This window comes from Copadichromis virginalis, linkage group LG15, assembly GCF_057382275.1.
Source record: "Copadichromis virginalis isolate Kocher_CV1m ecotype Utaka linkage group LG15, C_Virginalis_male_GT1.1, whole genome shotgun sequence".
Taxonomy (NCBI): Eukaryota; Metazoa; Chordata; class Actinopteri; order Cichliformes; family Cichlidae; genus Copadichromis; species Copadichromis virginalis.
Genome location: NC_140632.1, coordinates 9,974,718 through 9,998,480, shown reverse-complemented (window position 1 = coordinate 9,998,480; position 23,763 = coordinate 9,974,718). Strand labels below are relative to the sequence as shown.

The 23,763-nt window shown below is 40.2% G+C and overlaps 2 protein-coding genes across 7 annotated transcripts; one reads left to right on the top strand and one right to left on the bottom strand.

Annotated features, from left to right (window-relative positions):
- Positions 1 to 530: 530 nt before the first annotated feature.
- On the top strand, positions 531 to 17,149 carry snx9b (sorting nexin 9b). 6 transcript variants are annotated; one of them, XM_085431816.1, is made up of 20 exons: positions 531 to 848; positions 2,221 to 2,307; positions 4,141 to 4,215; positions 5,127 to 5,252; positions 5,770 to 5,847; positions 6,848 to 7,010; positions 8,563 to 8,598; positions 10,065 to 10,203; positions 10,468 to 10,552; positions 10,793 to 10,918; positions 11,073 to 11,190; positions 11,270 to 11,400; positions 12,303 to 12,406; positions 12,509 to 12,612; positions 12,786 to 12,863; positions 13,429 to 13,505; positions 14,477 to 14,566; positions 15,329 to 15,443; positions 15,531 to 15,622; positions 15,816 to 17,149. In XM_085431816.1, exons 1-20 carry the CDS (start codon positions 837 to 839, stop codon positions 15,861 to 15,863), a joined length of 1,884 nt encoding a protein of 627 aa, XP_085287942.1. In that variant the 5' UTR covers positions 531 to 836; the 3' UTR covers positions 15,864 to 17,149. The 6 variants fall into 6 exon arrangements, with proteins under 6 accessions (XP_085287942.1, XP_085287941.1, XP_085287946.1 ...); XM_085431815.1 differs by having other exon boundaries at positions 10,465 to 10,552; XM_085431820.1 differs by lacking the exon at positions 5,770 to 5,847 and having other exon boundaries at positions 10,465 to 10,552.
- A 1,336-nt stretch (positions 17,150 to 18,485) lies between these two features.
- Positions 18,486 to 23,075, bottom strand: LOC146691833 (angiopoietin-related protein 1). The gene is made up of 8 exons (XM_085433544.1): positions 22,844 to 23,075; positions 22,231 to 22,446; positions 21,095 to 21,214; positions 20,872 to 20,986; positions 20,639 to 20,776; positions 19,604 to 19,820; positions 19,314 to 19,509; positions 18,486 to 19,241 (listed from the first exon to the last, which is right to left on the bottom strand). Exons 1-8 carry the CDS (start codon positions 22,997 to 22,999, stop codon positions 19,095 to 19,097), a joined length of 1,305 nt encoding a protein of 434 aa, XP_085289670.1. The 5' UTR covers positions 23,000 to 23,075; the 3' UTR covers positions 18,486 to 19,094.
- Positions 23,076 to 23,763: the final 688 nt, after the last annotated feature.

Here is a 23,763-nt window from a genome sequence, read left to right as displayed (position 1 = left end):
ATTTTGGCTCGAATAAATATTTGATATATGAGAAGGTGATAATGGGTGAGAAGGACTACAGATGTCATGCTGTTGGCATGTGCTAGGCGTTTGAGCTGTTATTGAAAACATTAAGAAAAACCCCACCAACAATAAAAACGCACTTGCACAATGAGGCCAGCAGAGGGAGACTTAAACAAAAGAGTAAACATAAGTTTAGGTTCAGGGTCACTCCCTCTGAGCTGTCAGGCCCATAGTGAGTAAACACACAATTAAAAAACGCACTGGAAAATGTAAAAAAATCCCGCAAATAGTAGAAATTCTTTTATTACTACTACTATTTTGATTATTATTGTTATTACTTATTTTTTCCGACAAGTTAAAAATTTTAGTTACCACGTTTTATTTGTATTGTATTTTTTTTAATCATCGTTTAATTATGAAGTGTTTTATTTCTTCATATTGAAAAAAAATTATTTGCGATTTTAAACAGTCGTGTAGTCTCTCTGGAGGAGCCACCATATCGGACCTGGACTACCTTTCCGGTTTCTGTGCGCGTTGCAGGTCACTCCCTCCTCTGTACTGTCAGCAGCTCTTTACGCGCTTCAAACTTGGTAGTCGCACTCAGCTGGTCTCCTTCCCACCTTTCGTTTTCTCGGATTTTTGAGTTTTTAAACGACCTACTGTTTTTAAGTCATGTGTTAATGCATTTGTCGCGGCGGCTTTCCACCGGGAGGAGTTATCGTGTTTGCTTCGCCTCCAGTTGAAGAGAAGCGCGGAGGAAATGTCCAGCTGAGGACTGGAAATCCTGAAAACTACAGGGCCTGTTTTTGTAATGATTGATCAATGCTTCGATAATGGCGCAAAAGGTGGGTTTGACAACTTTCCTGGGCTTCTCTTAAAGCCCCAGCACGACTACGCTGGCTTCTTGGGTTCCCCCTGGAGCTTGTTTTTCACCAATACTGAGGGCTGTAGACTTGGACAGTCAGAAGTGTAGTTTCTCGCATTAGTTTTACAGTGAAGACTTCACTCGGTGAGCTCCGCATTAAGGCTGAAAGCATTTAGGGAGTCTGCTTTAAAAGCGTTATGGCCGCTTGTCGCACATCTGTATGCGCTCAGCGAGAAACGAATGCTTTTGCTATACATGGAAAATGTGTCTCATTAACGAAGTGTCTTGTGACATTTTACTACCTTTCCACTGTGGGTCATAGCTGCCTCCGCGGAATTCTGGGAAATGTAGTCTTTTCTCAAAACACTGTTCGTACCATATGTGACTACTGTTTACCTTAGGTGAGGACTACAGGGCCATAAATGTAGCTGCAGCACTGCAAACACGATAATTTTGCTCATAGTATTGTTCGCATTTGGACCTAATGAGTGTTCTTTTAGGGGAACCGGAAATGGTACGTGAAGCAGAGTGTGTATAAAGATAAACCGTACGTAAAACTAAGAAGTTAAATATCCCCTCTACTCTAGATATGGTTTATGATATGCAAAAAATCCTACTGAGAATAATAACACAGGTCTGCTTTTTATTTTAAGTAATCCTTAATAAAATAAAATAAAATAAAATAAATGGTGTTAATAAAAAATGCAGCAGTCAGCACAGTAAAAAACATGTATGTGAGGGACCAACGACAGAACGACCTGATAATTCAGTTTGATTTTTTTTAAGATCATCAGTAGACATGAAAACATTTATTGTCATTTTCTGGTAATATGCTTCTGTTCAAAAACCTCATTCAGCTTCCTGGACTGCAGGGTGGTGGTTGGTGGACACTGAAACAAATGTTATTTTGATGGCTTCCTAATAGCCTTGCATTCCATCTCAATGGTTAATGAACAATTTCCCCACACACTTTGTGTGTGGGTTTGTGCTTATTTAACTTTCAACATACTGGAAAGGTTTCCGTCTACTGTCTCAAATTCATTTGAGTATAGATGAATGTGTGTGTGTGTGTGTGTGTGTGTGTGTCTGAGCTTCTCTGGGGCCATGGAGGAATGACAGATTAGTACATGTGGGTCACTGTGAGAGACCTTGTTGGCTCCTGTATTAAGCTGAACTGGGTAACGTTGTGGGTCTGCCCGTGTTTTGGTTGATGCAAGAATTTAGTTGAGAGTAAGCATACCATACCAAGAACAAGTTTGGCCTGTTTCACTATGGCCTCATATAAGTCTGAAGTTTGTTAATCAGTTATATAGTAAACCTTAGAACTTTTTTGTTGTTGTTGTTGTCTGCAGGCACAGGTTTTATACGACTTCACTGCTGAGCCTGGAAACAATGAGTTGTCAGTGAAAGAAGGCGAGACAATTACCATCACCAATCAGGTAAATAATACAAACACTGCTCTACTTTTCATCTGTTTAGCATCAGGGGTAAAGTCTCACACTCTCAGCTGTAAAGAAGCTGTCTAGATGTGACGTGTACGATATGAGTTTTTTTTTTTTTTTTTTTTTTGCATCTGCCTGTAATCGTTAAATCATAAAACTTGCTTGTGTTGTGGATACCATCATTTTTTAATTACTTTGCCTACAACAACATTGCAGACATTAGTCCAGGATCAAATGTTTAGTGCGGATCTTCCAATTTAAAAACAAAAAACTTAAAGCACATGACCTCACGTTGTCATGTATGTCACAAATGTGGACAAAAGAAGGAAGGACAAGAGGTGAAAAAAAAAAAAAAAAAAACTAAACCAGAAAGCAAACATGATGTCATTGCTGCCAGCCACAAACAGTTCAAAGGTCACTGGTTAAGTGCTGTCCTACATAGTTTTCCAATCGATGTCTCTGTCATGGCTATCAAGGACTCAGCGTATCAGAACTTTTATTTTTCATCAACTTCACTGATGAGGAATTTGTCTCAGGTGTGTACATACATACCTGGCTTACCTGTTTATTTCTTTTTTGCTTGGTACTAAACATTAAAATGATGTTTAAATGGTAAGCTCGAGATCTGACTCACAATGAGTCAAATCCAAGTGTGACTGATAAACAATCTGTTGGGTTCCCACAGGTGACATGTAGTTTTTGTGTATAGGCTATCACATATGTACAAGTTATTACTGAGCCTGTTTTAGTTACCATACAGCTTCCCTTAAAAATGTAAGGTACAGGATAAAGTTTTTGCAGGACAGCTTTGTAAGCAATGAAGATATTAATCAAAGCAATTTAAAAAAAGAAAAAGTTAAGGATACATATGTTGCCACAATAGACACAAACACAAAAAATAAGCAGGAGGCTACCAGGCTTAAAATATAAATAGGGAATTGAAGATGATGCAAATGACAGTATTGACATTACGAAAACATAACTCAAATATATAAATAAATATAAATCAATATAAAGTTTCACACACTATTGAGCAGAGAGAAAATATAGAGATAATATGGTGTCTTTAAAGGAAAGCCCCCGTCACCTGTTAAATCTATCTGGAGTATTTGGTTTATGGGTAAGTGATTCTTCCATTTGTATATAAAATAACTTCTCCTTAATCCAGTGCGCAAAGGTAAGTGGAGAGTTAGACTTCCAAGTTAAAAGTACACGTTTTGTCTGTGGGTCGAGCAGGACTGAAAAAAATGTGCGAGCTTCATATCAACCAAGCAACATTTGTTGCATTGAAAGGATATTTTTAAGGAAAGATGTGGTTCTCTTTGTTTTTTTAGTAATACGACCTCTGCAAGAAAAGTAAATCAGAAGCCGTTCAGAAGCTATGTGCTACATTATTACCTTCGTTTTCAGTTTTTGGCATTGAGGTTACTTAAAAATGTGAAGCAGAATTTCCTTAAATGTTGATACCACAACATAATGTTCTTCAGAACTTTATGTTGTGGTATTGTGGCCTCAGTGTAACAACTGACCATAGGACTGGACATATTACACAAATATGTGGCATTTAAAGAAGTAGTAGTCGGAGAGAAAAATTGTAGACAAAACATTTTGTACTTTGAAACATTTCTTTGTAAATGTGATTCAAATAATTTCCAGTAACTTAATACAAATTTTAAAAAGTAAGTAACTAAAACATTAACTGACTTAGTAAAATGAAAAATCTATCTGATTATTGGCTGTTAAACTAATATCCTGAAGGGAGAAATACCTAAGTACATGCCTTGTATTTTTTTTTCCTGTAACTAATATGCAGCTGGGTCTCTCTTTCAGAGTATTGGAGGTGGCTGGGTGGAAGCACAGAACTCAAGAGGGGAGGTGGGACTGGTTCCTGAAGACTACATTGAAGTGAGTTATATTGTGTCTGTTGATGTGAAGAGTATGGAGGAGATGCCAGCAGAGCTTTCAAACCCCATAGAATATTCAAAAAGACTTTAATTCACATAAAATTAAGCAAGAAAAAAATGAAACGAAAACAAAACATTCTGTACCGAGGTCATGATGTACCGTGGGTGCAGTGGAACATTAATCAGCTAGACATTTCATAGACACTTCGTCACAGACAAAGATGTATCTGCATACTGTGGTGCCATCTCTTATGTGAAACTAAAGTCACAACAGGATGTGCCTAATTCAGGGTTTTGCTGATTTGGGTGTTTGTGTGTGCGAGCGTGCGTGCGTGCGTGTATGGCTCGATCCAGTAACTCTGACTTCATGTGGAGGATATGATTCACTCTGAAGAAATTTACAGACACAGAAAGAGTTGTTTAAAACTAAAGTCTGTGATGTTAACAACTTAACATCACTGTAAACACTTGCCACACAAGAGCTAACGATTGTGTGTGAGGGTGAGAGGCATTGATATTAAACATCTGCTTAACTTTGCAAATTTTGGTGGGTGCGTGCTTGTTTGTCTGACCTTGAGTTACCTCCCCAGCTGCTCCCGGACTGTTTTGATTCTGTGTCCAAATCATATAAAACCCACAGATGACAATTGCACTTGTAGCTTATGTAATGCCTCATGAAAAACACCAGAACTCAGTCTGTTTTTCAATCACACTGCTGTTTTTTTGGAAAGATTGATAAAATTAAAACCCTGTTTCACAAAGCCACGAGTGAAAAATGAGACGATCACATTACCGCATGAGGATGCACCTTTAAAAATCATTAGATCATGCTGGAATGTCTGGATCTGTTCACTAATGGGAATTTTTCTCTCTCTCTTCCATTGTCTTTTTTCTTTTTTTCTTGATTTGCAGCTCAATAAGCAGTTTTCTGTGTTCCCATCAGCTGCAGCACCTACTCCAAGTTTAGGAAATGCTGCAGCTTCAGACCTGTCCTTCTTTGATGCATATGCACCTGCATCAACACCTGCACAAAACCAGGTAATGCATTCAGCCAGTGAAGATTTCTCAATTTCACAAGTCTAGTGCAATGCTGGGTAAGTAGGTGTACAAAATATAGAGCGGTGCACCTGTCATGCTTTCATTCTCCTATTCAAAAATGATATATGGTAGGGTTACGCTACAGAAAACAATCAAAAAGCAGAAGTGAGCGATGGCAAAAATGTACTGACGTTAATGCATCCCGTAAACCCCAGAGATGCAGAAGTGAGACCAGCTGGTGTGGGAGATATTAATCTTTGTCATGTCATTTTTAAACGATATGCAGTCCACCAAAATCTTCAGTTAGCAGGCAGGAAGTTCCACAATAGTGAACATACTGCTGGATCAGTAAAAATATGTTGCGGCTCAGCAAGTGAGGTAAAGCAGGAAATGTGTCGGCTATTGTTCCTCTGACACATCTATATCACTTTAACAAAAAGCACTGCACAGTGTATACTGTCACATCTGGCGCTTTGTGATGATGTCACCTTTGTTTCCCCCTCCCCCTCCCCTCAAGGTGGATGCTGGGGGCTTGAGCCCCCAGCCGGAAACCCCCGACACCCCAGTTTCCCCCTACCTTTCGTCCCCTGATGAGGTAACCGTGAGTTTGGGGTGGTGGGAGTGGCCTAAAAGCATGAACCCAAGCCCTCCCGCCCTCACTCATTCTTTGCCCAAGCGATCCTCTCTGATTGGTCTGCTTTGGCAAATTCCCCTGCAACCCTTACTGCCTGCAAAAAGCATGAGCTCAACTTCTCCATTCACCTTGCAATTCAGCACAAGACAAGACATTCCACCAATCAGCACCCACACACTGTTAAAAAAGAAAAGAAAAACTGTATGAATCGGTGGTAAAAGAGTTCATGATCCCCACATGTATTTTACTAATCACACTGACAAATCATCAGGCCAGAACACACGCTTGTACCAGAAATCATGATGAAAATTATGCAAATATCAGTAATAATCACTTTTTTTAAGTGCTGCTCTGTAATGAGAAGTATAAGAGCTGCAAAATTTAAAAGCACATGCTCTTAGAGTGTTGTTCCTCAATGCACTTGCTTGTTAATGTCATTTGAGTAGTTTGCCTGTTTATTTTTTTCGGTGATTTGTTTTTTTTAACCTACAGAAGAGAAACGCACAACAGCAGTGTTTTTGCATGCCTTCGAGTTGTTAGAATTGTGTATATGCCTGCCTTACAAGCATGGCATGCTGCATTTTGAGCATTTTTAAATACTGTAAAAACAAAAACAGGTTGTGTAAAAACACAAATGGAAGTTTTTGTATGCAAGCATGTGCCTCTTTCTCCAGATTATCGGGTATTATTTTGATCTTTTCAGTTAACCCTTCTGTACAGCGGCATATGCAAACTACACACTCACTGCCGGGCTGCTTTATCTCTCAGCAGATTCCCTCAGAGAAGCCCGGTCCTCATCAAATGTTTGGAAAAGGATGTTGTTTTGAAACTACTGTCAACTTCTCATTAAACAGACTCCATACAGGACTGGACTTGACTCTGCTCCTTCTCTTCTTCTCGCGTTTGATCTGTTATTACCGCCCGTCTTCCATTCCTCACAAGTTCTGTTTCACTCTTGCAGGCTACTAATGGTAATGATCCGTGGTCGGCGTGGAACGCGGACGCATCAGGGGGCTCCACCAACAACTGGGCATCTAATCCAGAGGGCACACAGACTGGGAAGAGCGCTCCTGACCCCTGGCCCCCTGTATCACATGGTCACCCTCAGGCTTACCAAGGCCCAGGTAAAAAAACAAAAAAAAAACCCCGAGATAGCTTCAGGAACCATGGTTGTCCTATTATTAGAAGTATAATGTAAACCTTTTATTATCATAAAAATCACTGTAATATCTTTCGACAGTTTGAAATTTCAACTTTCTCTTTTGTAGCAATACTCTCATACGACTGTGTTTATGTCATTCTGAAGTATGTAAGCTACATTTTCAAAGCAATTTTTAACGTCTTAATGTGGTTACAGGAAAGGTAAAGTCATGCAATGGTTTTGGCTCATCACACTACCTCGTGAAACAGTTTAGCTCACTCTTTACTTGTTAAACTGTTCTTCTGCATAAGCTGTACTGTATATATGGCTGCAGGGGAGGGAGCAGTTCTACAAACACGAGTGACTTCAGAGTCCCTCGCATTTAATGCATCAGTCAGGCTCACGTTGACTAGTTAGGTTGTTTTGTTGCAATCACAATTGGTTGATGTGATAAAGGTTGTTGCTTCAAACAGCCTTTGGTGCTTTTTAGTGATTCTGCGTGAGTTTGTGAGCTCGGCTGACGTTTGGTTAAAGGTGTTTGAATTACAAACAGACAACAACTTGCGAGTTTGAGAATGCCTCTGTGGTAATACAAAAGATAAATTAAGCTTTGTGTTAAATTTTTGATTCATGCTTGATATCAAGTGTTTTGTTTTTTGAATCATGCTTTCTGAAAAGCTCATTTTTAGATATGCAAGTGAGGCTTTATGTGTTTAATTTAGCATATTTTTTCAGGCCATTGGATAACATGGTGTTTAAAGTTCTTTAACTATTGTTGCGACAAATTGATATACCAAGTGTTTTTATTACTCCACAAATCACAAACTGCTGTCAGTAGTTGGAAAAAGTCCATTGACTCTTTGTTTTCAGTGATAAGATGTTCAAGAGGTCAGGCTTTTTATATATGGAAAAAGTCCTACTGTGAAAAAAGTGCTACTGAATAAGGATTTCTGGCTGAGTGTATGAGGAAAAATCAATAATATGTGATGTAGGAAGAACACCCAGATGTATATTTTGGATGTTTCTTTTCCCGTGTCGTGAGAAATAGATGTTATGGAAACAAATCTTAAAATTGCAATTATGATTTTTCATTGAGCAGCCAGTGAAAGGTGTTTGCGTCATATATATCCTGTCCTTCATGTTATCTGATATGAACAGAAATGCATGCTATGTACAGTAGGACCTGTAATCTTGAACTCCACATACTGTATTTGAAAATACTACGCGACTCAGATTTTCACAGATTTGCAGTGACTGTAACTCCTCGATGTGGTTTTTCTTACTTGTGCAGTCCCGCCACAGAGAGAAGCTCCAGCACGGGGACAGAACGGTCAAATCATGATTCTGTTTTCTCTAGACTGTGGAAAATTGTGCCTCACTCATGACTCAGAAGGATATATTACTTGAGCTGCTTTTTAAATTCTTCACTTTCTTTTGTAAAAAAAAACCCCCAAATACATAAAAAAAATTGTACATTGGAAAAATGGTCAGAGGGGAAATTAACAGACTTTTCCTCTGTTTCTCTCTTGCTAAAGACATCTACCCATATCCTTACCTTATTGATTACACAGGTATTCCGTTTATTGCTTTTTGGAAGCCTGTTGCTCATTTTTGTGTGTGAACTGCCAATAATATGAAGAAAGAAACATTTCTTTTAAAGCATGTGTGTACAGTTTGACACTAACAATATTATCTTTGTATAAGAGGAGGTTGGAGGAGCTTTGTTAGACGCCCTGCACAGATAGAGATCAGTAACTAAACAGAGATATAGTTTTCAGTTATAGACTTTGGTGAGTGGTGCAGGAATAAACTTTTAAACATTTGTAGATTTATACAAGAACACTTTTGGCAGGACTACCTTTGCTGCCTTTCTTAATTGTTTACCTTTATGGCATTTTAAATTTACAGATAGATAGCGGAGGAGAATGGCTGAGGCTGTGGCTTACTAGCAGGTTAAATATACCCCAAGTGTTTACCCCTAGTTGGTCAACTCGCTTTGGAGCAGGTGGCAGACCACGGCAGCACATTTGCTTTGCCTTTTGTAGTGTTTCGTTTTCAGTTTGATTGTGATCCGATTGCAGTAAAAAGGAGTTGAACTGGGTCTGAGCTTGTCCTCCTGTGCTTGTCTGTGTGGGTTGGAGCAGTAGCAGTGAACAGGCACACATACACAACACACGTCTCAACTAACTGATCAGACACAAGGACACATATATTTAAAAAAACAAAAATGAAAATTAATGAGTAAATGTGATTCGGCAGGCCAACATGGAGATAGAATGAAAGTTGCTGTAATTTATGGGGGATTTTTGTGTATTTTCTTTGCTGTTTTATCCAGTGTGATTTGTTAGTATAATATGATATTCTACATGCCAGTTTCAGTTTTAACTAAGTTATTATATAGTCTCCAAGTCTGGCTTTGAAAGGCAGTGTTGGAACAGTGCAGCTATATGTATATGTGGAAATATTTTCTCTTACCGCCTGCTGCCTGATTCAGACTTTAATGGTCTGGCTGGCACCAATCCTAACAAATCATGCTCAGCCCTTTTTGCTTTGAACTGTGTCAATGCGTTTTGAAACCTGCTTTGAAATGAAGTGTGCAGCTTCTGACAAAAGCAATGATCTAGATATCATGTCTGGTTCAGTATGCATGCACTATTTTCACAAATGAGACTTACTGAAGGACAAATTTAAGCTTTGCAGTGTGTAATATTTTTAGCCATTTAATTGAAAAAGAGAGTGATGATGCTTAAAATCTTAAAGCATGAGAACCATTAATAGATTTGCATTGCTTCTGATATAGATGTGTGTTGCATGCCCTCATGCTCAAACAACTGACTCCTCTATCTCAAGAAAAATCTGTTATGTTATATTTAGACCCACACTAAGTAAAGCTCAGTGAAGCATTAAGGTGTGAATTTTCACACAACTCTTGTAGTAGGAACATCTATAAATGTAGTATAATAGTTGTACACAGTGCTTTTTTTTTGTGCATGTGATCTGAAAACAAACAACTTGGTGTACACGAATCTTACCTCAGGGGCAGAGGATGATGAGTGGGACGATGAATGGGATGACATGAAATCCACTGGCGGTTATGCTGAGTCAGAAGCCGGAGAAAGTGGAGCACTGCAGAGGGGCGGATCACATGCAACTTCAATGAAAATCTCCCTCAACAAGTAAGAGTTAATAAGTCAGTAATGTGCCTGGCTTCAAATCAGCTTTTAACATAAAATAAGCTGCACTGTACAGTTTGAGCTGCTGATCAGAGTTTGGACAGCAGAATTTACTTCAGCCAAAGTGTGTTCAGGCTCTTACTGTAGATAATAATAAACGGAGTTGCAGCAGCACAGAGTAATCTTGTTCTAATAATGGTAACATCATATCAAATAACTGCTCTACACAAGACTAATCAGGAAATTTTGTCTTGTGTCTTTGAGCAGGTTCCCTGGGTTCTCCAAGTCGGGTCCGGAGCTTTACCTCCTTTGCAAGCAGCTTGTAAAGGGCAAAGACAGACTTCCAATTTATGTAGGTCATCTCCAAAAATGTTTTTTTTGTGTGTGTTTTTCTTTAGTTCTGTTAGAACATCAACGTGCTTCTTATTAAGTTATTACACAGAAGTCACCAGTCATAATTAAAAACCTATGGCTAAATTATTTCTGTCAGAATATTCGCCTTTATATAAAGTAGTATTGTAGCATCTTTTGCCAGCTTGCCATATGTTTGTCTGGCGCAGTAGACTTCTGAACCTTCATGTTTTGTGCTCAGATGGGAGAAGTTGGTCCAGTGTGGTCTTACCCAGAAACCCAGCTAGACTGTGTTGTAGCTGATCCCAAAAAAGGCTCAAAGATGTATGGCCTCAAGAGCTACATTGAGTACCAAGTTACACCCAGTGTAAGTATCCAAGAGCTATTTTTTAGGTTATCAAATCAACTAAATGCACTAAGCTAATCTTTAGACGCATAAATAAATATAAGAAGGACTGAAATGTATATCTTTACTTCCTTTAATGGAAGCTGTACTTTTTTTCCCCCCCCCTGGCATGCAGACCACAAACCGACCTGTCAATCACAGATATAAACACTTTGACTGGTTGTATGAAAGGCTTCTGGAAAAATTTGGGTCAGCCATTCCCATCCCTTCTTTACCAGATAAGCAGGTTACAGGTAGGTAACTAGCCAATAAATGCGTATGGCTGAATATATTTGTTTTTTCCGTTCTTTACGCATTGATCTCTTTTAAAAGGCCGTTTCGAGGAAGAGTTTATTAAGATGCGTATGGAGCGGTTACAGGGTTGGATGACCAGGATGTGCAGGCACCCCGTTATTTCCAGCAGTGAAGTATTTCAACTTTTCGTCACCTACAAGGATGAGAAGGTAAACTGATACATCCACTTCCCATCTTTTAAGGTCTTTGAGTATGTGTTCTAAGACTGTGTTGCTGAAATCAGTCTTACATGAATGATTTGAGGTGTCAGTTAGTTATTTAAAGCTAATGTAACAAAAGAATATGTAATATATAACTACAGAATAACTAGCTATTGTCAGTTGACTGAGTTGACGTGTGTCCATGTTGGTGTACAACTAAAAAGGTACTCTTGGCTGAGCCCTTATTTCCCAAGTGATGGATCTGCATGTTTGATTTGGCACAGATTTTGCACTGGATGCCCTTCCTGACACAATCCTCCCATTCATCCAGGATTGGGACCTCCACACAGGAAGACATCACCTTGTGGTGCTGTTCAGCAGTTGCATTTAATCAGTTAATTGCTCACAGATGTAAATTCTAGACTAGACAGACTGCCTAACTAGCAAAAACTAATGAAAATCATGCAGAAACAGCTGGATATGGACTCCCATAGTTGTCCGGTTGCCCAGCCTTCTGTATGGAAGTCTTGTCTCTGGAAAGGCATGAAGGAATTTCTTTAAAATTGTCACAAATATTAATTGTGCCCCAAATGAACTGAATTTGCCGGTTATGATTTTGACCATAACTTGATAATTATTACGCTAATTATTACAACACCAGACTGAAATGTCTGTTCAAAAAGTGCAAACTCAGCTTCAGTTTGACTTTATAAAGTATCGCAGAAACCCTTTTCTGGCCACGACTATAAACTGCAAAGCAGTAGCAAACAACCGCAGGAAGTTAATTCTACTTTCTTTCAGCCAAATGTTGCCGATCAAAACTAAGATTGTTATTACTAATAGTTTAGGGTTGGGGCTTATTTTGTGGCATTAACTATTTCTTTTTTAATTAAAACAATTGATTGTTACAGGACTGGAAGATGGGCAAGAGAAAAGCAGAGAAGGATGAGACGGTAGGAGTGATGGTCTTCTCCACAATGGAGCCTGAAGCTCCAGACCTGGACCTGATAGAAGTGTGAGTTTTACCAAGAGAAACTATAGCACCAAAAAGTGTTTATGTAACTTGTGTGTAGTACTGTATTGCGTAATTCATGCCACTGGTGTTCCTCATTCACAGAGAACAGAAATGTGAGCAGTTTAGCAGGTTTACCAAATCCATGGATGACGGGGTGAAGGAAATCCTCACAGTGGGGCATGAACATTGGAAGAGATGCACAGGCCGTATGTTCACACTGCACTCAAGCTAAATAAGTGTTTAGCACACCTAGGCCACACCTTAAGTCTGTGCTGTAATTACTATTTACATTAAATGTTCATTATTCTGAATATTTTGTCAACTTAGAAAGATTGGGGGAAAAATGTCTTTGCTACTTTGTTCATTTGTTTTACCATAGCTCTGCCCAAAGAGTATCAGAGAATCGGCAAAGCCTTCCAAAACCTTTCCTCTGTCTTCACCAGCAGCGGATACCAAGGTACGGAGTACAAATATCGATTCAGCGTCATGTGTAATTTGGAGCACTTGAGGCATTTTCCTGGGTGTAAGGATTTGGGTTTGTCACACCGATGTCTCAGGTTACAGCTGGAGACATGGTAAATGGTAAATGGCCTGTATTTATATAGCGCTTTACTAGTCCCTAAGGACCCCAAAGCGCTTTACATATCCAGTCATCCACCCATTCACACACACATTCACACACTGGTGATGGCAAGCTACATTGTAGCCACAGCCACCCTGGGGCGCACTGACAGAGGCGAGGCTGCCGGACACTGGCGCCACCGGGCCCTCTGACCACCACCAGTAGGCAACGGGTGGAGTGTCTTGCCCAAGGACACAACGACCGAGACTGTCCAAGCCGGGGCTCGAACTGGCAACCTTCCGATTACAAGGCGAACTCCCAACTCTTGAGCCACAATCGCCCCATAGCTCTGGAGCAATCAGAGCTATGCTGTAATGTGGACTTTGGTTTTGAAATCGAGTGTTCGTTATTTACTGTTGGGAAACAGTAGGATGTATTTTAACAGTGTTTCTCGCTGCAGGTGAGTCAGCCCTAACTGATGCCATGACAGCAGCTGGGAAGACATACGAAGAGATAGCTCAGCTGGTTGCAGAGCAGGTACGTACTTTGACCGCTGCTGTAAAATAATCTAATGTGACTGCTATTAAAAGTAAGAGAAATGTGTCTACCCTTACTTTTCCTCTTGTGATTATGTCTGGAAACTCACACACAGACCATAAAGAGAGAGGGGTGGGGCAACATCTTTCTGTGGCCATTATCTGTGTTCACTGCATGTCTCAATATCTGTGAGCATTTCCCAGTTCCCCTGTTGCTGACCTCTTTAACCCAGCGTCCTGCTCGTCAGTTTCTATCTGTGCAGGAAGAGGCTTATGGCAAACTTATTCCTAGTGCTTCCTTAGTTTTGCTTTGACTCATGTATCAATGTGGCTTTTTTGTTTTTTTTGACTGAATGACCCGATGAGTGTGCAAAGTAATAAAGTCCATTCTTGGCCTTTTTGATGTCCCAGCAGCTTCCAGAGGAAGGATTTGTCTGGTAAGCTCGTCCTGCTCCAGGCAGACTTTGTTAGTGATTTGGTAGAATTCTGATTTTAGTTGAGTGAAACCTGTGATGTGGTTTAGTGTTGGAGAAATACGATCACTAGACACGGATTCATCTCAGGGCACAAAAGGAACCAGTCCAATTTATCTGATGTTATCCAAAATGGATGCAAACAGCACTCCCCTGCAGAATAAGGTCAATAGTGAGCAAAGGAATTGGCACTACAATTTAAAATGATAGTTTGGCTAAATATTGTTTTATTTCTGTGCCATCTCATCCCAGTGTGTCTCCCTGTTGGATGTTCCTCTGAATACATGATGTTTTATATATAGTACTGCTATTTAAAAAAAAAAAAATAAATAAACACAAAAAAAAACCTACACTGAATTATGGCTTCATTGTATTTTCTCTTATCAGCCTCTTGCATTCCTTCCTGCTCTGTTTTACTTTCTTCTATTTTTAAGTACTGGTGACTTTTACCTTTTTACATTTATAGTTCATGTTTGTGTCTATTTTTGTTTTCTCTCAGCCCAGGAAAGACCTCCACCATGTCATGGAGACCAACAATGAATACAAAGGACTACTTGGATGTTTTCCAGATACCATTGGAGTCCATAAGGTACACTAACATCCATGCCACAGGAAATGGGCTGGAATGTGATAATTTGCCGTTATGGGGTATCTGATAGGAACAGAGGTGCTGTGCGTGCCACAATATAGATAGTACAGACACCATACCAACATCTTCCTTTATTTACACATTTACATATACACACACCCCCACATGCTAACACATACACTTTCAACCTTCAACTACAGTATAAGGATACCTGTTTAAAATATGTCACCGCCTCTATATCACTACTACACCTTTACAATATATGTCAAGTGTTCAAGTTAATTATTATCCCTTTTCTTTGCCTAAGATTACAAAAAACTTGGGAATGTGTATGCACACACATTTTGCATGTACAGTCTTTTTGAGGGACCCAGTGCTTTTTTTAAAAAGTATTTTCTAAGTAATATAGAAGAAAATTGCCTATGCACTCCATACTAAAGTGTGAGCAATTTCTGTTTTTCATAGTTATTATCATTGCAAAGTGAAAACTCTGAAGCCCCTGACTGTTGATGTCTGGGACCTGTACTATTTGCAGAAATCACTATAGCGGAAGTTCCCAAAACTGCTCAACACACACTCAAACAATCTCTGATAGGGTAAAAATAGCACAGCAGGGGAAAAACATGCATATCTGATTTTATGGTTGAACTGTCCCTTTATCAGATAGAAGCAAAAATTAACAAGTAGCAGTGTGTGCATATTATTATACAAGGTTTAAATAGTCTAACTAAAGTGCCTTCTGTTTACTTTTGGTCCCTGCAGGCAGCCATAGACAAAGTGAAGGAGGGTGACAAGCTGGTAGCCGCCAGTAAAATTACTCAGCAGGACAAAGTCACCATGGCTAAACGTGCCAGCACCATGTCTTACGCATTACAAGGTACAGCACGGTCACAGATACTGAAGTAATTTGCTTTATCACTGCATGCAGGCTGATCACTGTGGTTTCTCTTGTCTTGTGCTGCAGCTGAAATGAACCATTTCCATAGCAACCGTATCTATGACTACAACAGGGTCATGCAGTTGTACCTGGAGGAGCAAGTCAAGTTTTACGAGACGGTAAAGGCATTTTAATAGAGCATTTCTCACAGTAAATTTGACTGTGAAACAGTTTGTCCTTTTCACTTCCTTATTACCTGGAAAGAAAGTAGTTTCATACCAAAGTGACGATATGAAGGCATCACATGACCTTTTTGTATTAATGCTCGTTTGTCTTCCTCTGCACCCCCCCACCCCCACCCCCCACCCCCAGATCGCAGAGAAGCTGAGACAAGCGCACAGTCAGTTCACTACAATGTGAAAGCGGCCGCTGGCTGTCTTGCACTAAGAGACGAGAAGATTTAAACCAGCTCAAGATCCAAAATAATTTTGCTTATTTTGCATTTTTCAACCCCTGTCCTCTTTAATTTAAATTTCACTTCTGTTTTTCTCTTACCTCATCTCCTCTTCTTACAACTCATCCCAGCAGTCCCTGCTTTGCGGTATCCGCTACTTCGATGTTAAAGAGTACGAACGACATCTGAAAAGGCTTCAAGAGTGACAGCAGCTGTAATTCTTAACACAGACAGGGAAAAAAATCCATGTTGTAGTTACAGTGGCGATGAAATCAAACCCTGGCAATTCTTTAACGTGATACAGTTTTGTTTTTTTGTTTTTTTTGTACAGCTTCACGTGCAAACATAACCATCTATCTCAAGGTAACGCTCTGAAGCTTTTCACTTTTATTCCATGTTAATAGTCATATAGGAAAGGGCGCCAAATACCAAAGCTATTCTCCGCTCTGCCAATAAGGACAGCCAGGATATATTCAAGCTTTACTGTAGCTTCATTTGAATAATTTTGTTACCATATATAGTATTTATATGTAAAAAGAAATTTTCACTATTGTTAGCAGAAAGCATTCCTTTAAGGATTCAAATCTTGAAAGAGTTAGCAAAGGCAGTGTGTGCGTCCTCCCTGTGTATGACCGCCACTCGCAGCTCCCAGCTCCCCTTCATCCCACACTTCCTCAAAAGCGAACAGGAAGCTCCACCTTCTTCCTGTTTTCCCTTTTGACAAAAATCGAAGTGGTCAACCTGGTTGGCACCCCAAAGCTCCTGCATACTCACACACTGCAGTTTGCATTTTAAGAAACAGAATCTGGAATGAGTCTTTTTTCTGTTCTTCTTTTTTCCTTTTCTGTTCTTTTCTTTTTTAAGACATTTAAACTAAAAGTCATTGGATCAGTGTTTCCCTGTCACACTAGTTAACTTTCTCTCAGTACTTCGAAAGAATATTTGCCCTTGTTTGACGCAGTCATTGTGTTTGACATGATGGTACAAGAATAAAGTCATCTGTAAGAATTCGTACTATTAGAGGAGTTTGGAAGAGCCATGAATTATGTGTTCTTGTTTTTGCTTATCACCGCCCAGTTTTCAAATCAGTCTGTAATCTTGTTCACTCTTTGTTAGAAAATATAAATTCTACTGCACCTATCAGGGGTTTCTTGTAATTGATATGTTATGTATAGAACTATTTGCAATACACGTGTCATTTAAAAAGAAGCAAAAGTTCAGTTTGATTTATTAAACAATGATTTGTACTCATTAGGATGTCATTTATTGCGTATGTGTGTGTGTCTTTGTGTGTTTTGTGTTCTGACTCGGAGGGGACGGCACACTACGCACCCGGATTTCCTCACACTAAAGCCTTTATTCGCTGCAGCAGATTCTTGCGTAGATATGGACAGGAATGGGAATGAGCTGGCAGCTTGTGTGAAGAGTGCATTTTGTGAATTCTTGTTGTGAAGGAAGTGAAAGAGCCCTTTTTACCCTGTTCTCATTTCACGCTGCCATCAGGTGCAGTTGTTCATGTAGGCCACAGTGGCCTTATCAATGGAATCACCCGCAGTGTGTTTGTTGCTTCACAAGACCATATAGAAAGCTTACAGAATTATTTTCCAGTTTTTGCAAGAATTGAACTGATATTTTGCAATCCCGAGGCTTTTTGGGAATATATCTGCTAAACACATACCATATTATCATACTATAGTAACATCAAATGCTATTGGTCTGTGGAAACCCCAGGTTTAAATCAATACGATGTAAGTAACTAACACAGATAATGTGTTATGTGTAGAATGATTATACAGCAATGAATGCCATGCCATTAAAAATGTCTATAGTCATGCATAACTTACAAGACATAGAAAGTGCCGTACATTTAGTACTCAGTGCTTTAAAGTGCCAACTGTAGGAGTTTGAGTCCTGCATTACACAGTCTAATTTCCAACTCGCATGAGCTACATCCTGCTCATGTGCTCAGCTGCACATTTGCTGCTCAGTACTACCTCTTTCTGGCACCATGACCACAGAGACTGATTTGATTGTGTCACTTTTTTATGGCATGTGGTGTGAAAACAAACACTTGGCAATTACATTATTTTATTTTATTTTTTGCTGTAATTACTGCATCTCCCCCCCCCCCCCCCCCCCCAAAAAAAAAAAGAAGTGTAAGCATTCATAACTGTGTTATTGACAGCTTTTAATAAGCGCATACAGTGCTGTCACTTAAAGCTGACAAAGTCATGTAATGTCTCTTCTAACTCCATATAACACTATTGCATGCTATGCAGAATGTTTGGCATGAAGGTATAAAGCATTATAAAGTTCTAAAAAAGTATGACCCACGATGGTAAATTTTTTTTCTAGACCTCGTTAAAAGCTGTCAATTTAAACACTTGTGGAATGTGTTATAAATGTATTATAATGCCCTGCACATGATGTAAGATGCTTATAATGCATTACAGATAAGACCTTGATGGAGAGTTGGGGAGAGGGGATGCTCTGCTTGTAGTTTCTGAATATGAAACATGTCTTTAAGCCACATTTTATTAAGTATATATAGTGTTTATTGCACAATTAATACATTAATGTGTATTTATATGGAGTCTTCAGATAGCATATGACCTAATACTTTGAGACAGTAGCACGTATCAGATATTAAGTGACTTTGTTTAGTAATATCAAACCCTTTTTATTTCAATGATTTTTTTCCCCATTGATTAAAACAGTAGAAGAACTCCAAAATAATAAAACTGGCAATAGAGTGATTACAAATAAGCACATACATGCAGAGTGTTCAGCAAACTGTGTCATGTGATTCTTTCCAGTTGCAGGTTGTCTCCACATGGTGGCTAGAAGACAACCTTGTCATCACACAAATACATTTTGGCTGGTATTTTACACGTCAACATTAACAAACTATAGTACAAAAAGAAGTATAAAACAAGGAAGAATTCACTTACCAGGAGTGAGTGGGGGGAAAGAAATAATCAGTGAACAGGATGATGTTTATATTCACACAATACAACATGGATATCAGCCGCAGTCACATAAGATTTAAAAGCAAAGAGGTTACCGGGTAGGTCTGCTCCACACACAAAACGTTTCCCGAGCATACAATAAAGTGTAATCATCATCGTCCTGATCATCAGATATCTTCATCCCTACAAATGCTGCCAAGGACGCCAGTTCCCGTGTCCTCACCATTGTTATGGTGACGAGCGGCTTTGGAAGCTGCGTGGCCGGATCATCATGCTGACTTTGCGTAGGGAATAATAATCAGAGTCTTTCCAGGAGTGCCAAACAATTCCATCTGGACCCAGCGGCCCTCGCCCTTTGGGAGTGTAATGGCCTCCCTGTATGATGAAGAAGAAGATAAGAATTTGTCTTTAAAAATGTAAAATGCAGGGTAATTTGTGTATCCTTACCCTGTAATAGACTCCATTAAGGTTGGCGTAGAAGCACTGGTTATACCACCAACCGCCATGTGAGATCTCAGCGCAGATGTTTCCACTGTCTGGTGTACTGAAGCCCTGCTTATTGTGGTACCAACTGAAAGAGTCCTGAACCGTACCACTGAAGCCTGACACATGGAGACGGTACTGATGCTCCTCATCTTCCACACTGCAAGAAATTATGTAAGGAACACAGTTGCTTGTGTATGTTTTGGAGTATCCAGCCCAATGTAAGTCTGCACAGTTGGTTATCTGACACTAACCTGAAGCTCTGGTAGAGGGCATGCTTGTGCTTGCTGGTCCAGTCTTCCAGGTCAATCCGCAGGCTGTAGTCTCCCTGGGCACTCAGATCATGTATGTGGTCATTGCCTAACCAGAACTCTGAGTGCAGCTCACCAAATCCATCCCTGTAGTCCCTCCAGTTGCGGTCAAAGCTCACTGAGCCATCAAATCGCCGCTGAATCACAGTCCAGCCGCCACCTGGGAGAAAGTGTAAAATTCATTCCATGTTTGATGGGTTATCATCTGCTCAGCTGATGACTATAGGTCAGGTACAGAATACTTAACAATTTGATGAAAACATTAAGTAGCTATTATAAATGGCAGTGCATATTTTAACTCTGGCCATTTTTCTGATCTCAGTAATCGGTCTGATATTAAATAAAGTGACTGTATCAGCTCAGAAAGCCTAAATCCATAGACAAACTGTGAAGGCTTCATGCAAGTGTACCAAGTAGAACTGGTTTTAAAGGAGGTTTGGTCACAAAAATGGTATTGCATTTATGTGTTGGATGAAAATAACTAATGGATGATCTATGGCACTGCTTTTGAAGTTATGCACATGAACAACAATATTTGGTGTTGTATGGTCACATTAATCATGTCCAAAGTTTTCAAATAATGAGGGTTTACACAGTTAAAGCTCAGGCTTTAGACTGCTCCAAATACTCTGTTTTAGTCAGGTATTTCTACCCTTGGCTCTGTATGATATCACTAAGAGTAGACATGATCATATGGTCATTTCAGGCACACAGCTCTGGCTGTCAGCACAGACCTGCTGTTCGAATCTTTTGTTTTGAGGGGCAGCAAATCAGAAGAAAGTTGGCTTAAAGAGAGGAGGAAGTGGGGGTTAAAGCAAACTGTTTTAGACAGGAAATGAACTCAGGGACTTTGCCAAGGATGAGCGTGAGATTGTAAATCATGCAGTGCTACTGCAGTAGAGTCCCAGAATAATAACATGGAGTTGAAAATTACCACCATAGCTTCCCTTTAATCAGGACCGCTTGCACATGACTTACCATCTGTGTCCATATCGCAATAGACTTCCACAGGCATCCCTGCCAGTGATGGCACCACAGTGTAAAGGCCAGATCTCCTGACACCATTGTGGTAGATAGAGGCACAGTCTATAGGACAGTTCCTCACATGCTGGATCTCTGAAAGAAGAGTAAAACAGGCAAGAAAGTGTCAGAGAAAATCAACAAGTGGTATTTGGCACCCTCTGCTGGAACATCATCGCTTGAGTATGTACCTGGGTGCAGCCGATCGTGAGCATTCATGAGAGGATTGGGTCGGACAATGTTGATCAAACAGCCGGGGCTTCTTTTTACTTTATCCACCAAAAGTGTCAGATTATGTAGTTGGTTCTAAACATAAATACAAACAGAGGCCAACACTCAAAAACACTTTTGCTAACATTTATGACAAAAAAAGAGAGAAGAAATTCTAACAAAATATCCCCAAATGGTAATAACCTGAAGGTCTAGGATCAGAGTCCCCTGTAAGTGCAGCAGGGTAGTGGCTTCAGCGTAGTGCAGCTCCAACTCATGAAAACGCTGCTCCAAGGAGATGTTCAAGTGGACCCTCTCTTCACTCTGAAATCATTGAAATAGAAATACACAGACTCACATGTGAATGAAAGGACGTTCAACAACTGAGACAAGTGCATTTTTAAATTAGTTAAAAATAAAGGAAAGAAATCATTCACATTCCTGTGACAGATATACCAATCTGTTACAGGAACCCTTCATTCACATGTTAAGACATGCAATATCTGCCAAACCAACATCTAGATCCATCCATCCATCCATAAAGGGTCATGGGGCCTGCAGAAGCCCAGACCTCCCTCTCCCCAGCTACCCTCTGCAGTTCATCTGAGGGAACACTGAGACGTTCCCAAGTTAGCCAAAAGATATAATCTCTCCAGCATGTCCTGGGTTTGCCCCAGGGCCTCCTCTGGGTATAACAGGCCCAGAACACCACACACAGGAAACGTGTGGAGCAAGTCCACTTGTAATACTTAAAGACAGATTAATCTATTCAGAGCTCAGACACACCACCACCAACAACTCCCATTACCACAAACTCCAGAGCCCTCTCCCCTGTCCTGTGCTTCCTGTGCAACACACAAGGCACGAGCTACTTCATCTGTGTCCACCGACCAGTGTCTCTGTTTAAGCTCACACTGAGGCGAATGAGGCAACACATGCAAGAGTAGAGTAATCCTGTTAGTGACTAAGGTCAAGGGCATGCTGGGAGAGAAGCCAGTTTGATGACCAAGCACCACATCAGAGTAAAGAACTGCAGCACGTTTCCTGTCGTAGGCGGACATGTTTATTTCAAATAAAACTGCAATCAAGGCTTATTTGATCACATGTGGCTATATTTAATACTACAGACAGAACATATTAAGTTATAATAGCGCAAAAAAAGTGAGCCACTACAGGTATAGTCTTAAAAATAAAACAAGAAAATATGTTTTCACACTGTCACAATATTCTCCATGTAGCTATCAAAGCTAAAAGGGTTGCTGCTGATGGTTGACTCAAGTCTGCTAAGTATAGCATCCCCTCTTCTCCCACCTACTTAAGTATAAAAATGGAAATCACACCTGCAGCTCGAGGACTTTGATACGATGCCGATGGTTCCTGAGCTCCTCCTGCAGCTCAGAGATGGTCTCTTTCAGCGCCATGATCTGCTGCGTCCTCTCCTCATTCTCATGCAGCCAGTAAGAGACCTCGTCTGTGCAGCGAAACATATCGGGGCATCTACGCTCGTCCAGCTGAGGCAGTGTGGCCACCAGGCGACACATCCCATTCTCCATCACCTGTTGAGGACAGGTCCAGACAGCCGAAACAACCGCTGTCTTTGTTCACTTGTTTTTGTCAATGCTCTTATACATAATCTCAGATTTATATCAACTCTTAACAGTGTTATCTTTTCCTCACTTAAATTATCTGATTTCCCCCCCTAAAATCTCTTAAATATATATACTTAAAAAAAATAATAGGTGTCTTGCCACCTTAGTGTATTATTTTTTTATATTTTTTATGCATTTCAAATGTACTTGATGAGAACATTATTCTGTTTTCTGCTCAGATGGAAAGCTCCTTAACCTAGCTGATGGATCTCTGGTGTACGGTAAAAGTAGCAAGCTGTTGCAGTGATAAGGCTGTGCTACTATTGTCTGGAGAACATCACTGCAAGATGGTTATTGTAATCACCTGGTTTGTGTACTCCCCACACTGGGAGCCCCCACCGTTGCGGATAATGGTAGCGTTCAAGCTGTCTGTTTTGGCCTCTGGGAGCAACACAATGAGGATATAAAGAGCAGAGCACATGCTCCAGCCGGGAGGGGCAGTTAAGGACAGGAGCGACATTGCTGCCACGGGTTGTTAGTCTCTCCCTGCCTTGTCAGCAAGAGTGGGCGTGGGACACCCAGACTGTGCGCTTCACCATGTGAGGCTCTGTCTGCAAGGAGCGAAAGAAAGACAACACGGGCATTATCATTCCACGAGAAAACAGAAACAGAATATAGAAAGGAAGGAATATATATTTCACAAAGCCATAAAGACACTTTAAGCTCACTAAGATATGATTACTTTGACAGACAAGCAACAGTCAGACAACTTAGTGTACCACTCATTAAGTGTCTCACTTACAGTGGATAAGTCATAAAGTTATCCACTATTTTTATAGACATAACCTATAACTAAAAAGAAGATATGAAAAAACAAACAAATAGTAGCACCTGTGGAAAAGTAGATGTTCTCACCCTAGCTAAACACCACCTTCTACCCCATTCCTGGCTTGCATGGGGCCAAGGGGTCCTTTCCATTGTCTTTGTCTTTTTCTTCTTCTCTTTGTTGCGTGTTCCTCTCACTCTGGACGCTTCATGCTCCTTTTCTCTCTCGCCATCTCTCGCCTTCGCTTTCCTTCTCGATGTGGACATCGTAGTCCAGTAATCCACCTCTAAGAGGATTCACATGACTGAGGGGTGGGAAGGAGGCAGGCATAGAGGGAAGTGATAATGGAATTATGGGTAAAAGCCAAACATGTGCCAAGAGCTGAAAAAATGTCTTTTAATTTACTAGAAATATCCATGTTTTCTGTTAAATTACTGTTTGTCCTGATTACATCAAAC

Bases quoted from the DNA above. Each gene is read 5' to 3' on its own strand.
- snx9b (XM_085431815.1), top strand. The intron at 11,401-12,302 runs GTAAACTGATAC...TGATTGTTACAG, and splicing joins TCACCTACAAGGATGAGAAG to GACTGGAAGATGGGCAAGAG. The intron at 14,567-15,328 runs GTACACTAACAT...TGGTCCCTGCAG, and splicing joins ATACCATTGGAGTCCATAAG to GCAGCCATAGACAAAGTGAA.
- LOC146691833 (XM_085433544.1), bottom strand. From the start codon at position 22,999: ATGTCGCTCCTGTCCTTAACTGCCCCTCCCGGCTGGAGCATGTGCTCT. The intron at 21,215-22,230 runs GTGTGATTTCCA...CAATGATTTCAG, and splicing joins TCAAAGTCCTCGAGCTGCAG to AGTGAAGAGAGGGTCCACTT. The intron at 19,242-19,313 runs GTAAGGATACAC...TTCATCATACAG, and splicing joins TTAATGGAGTCTATTACAGG to GGAGGCCATTACACTCCCAA.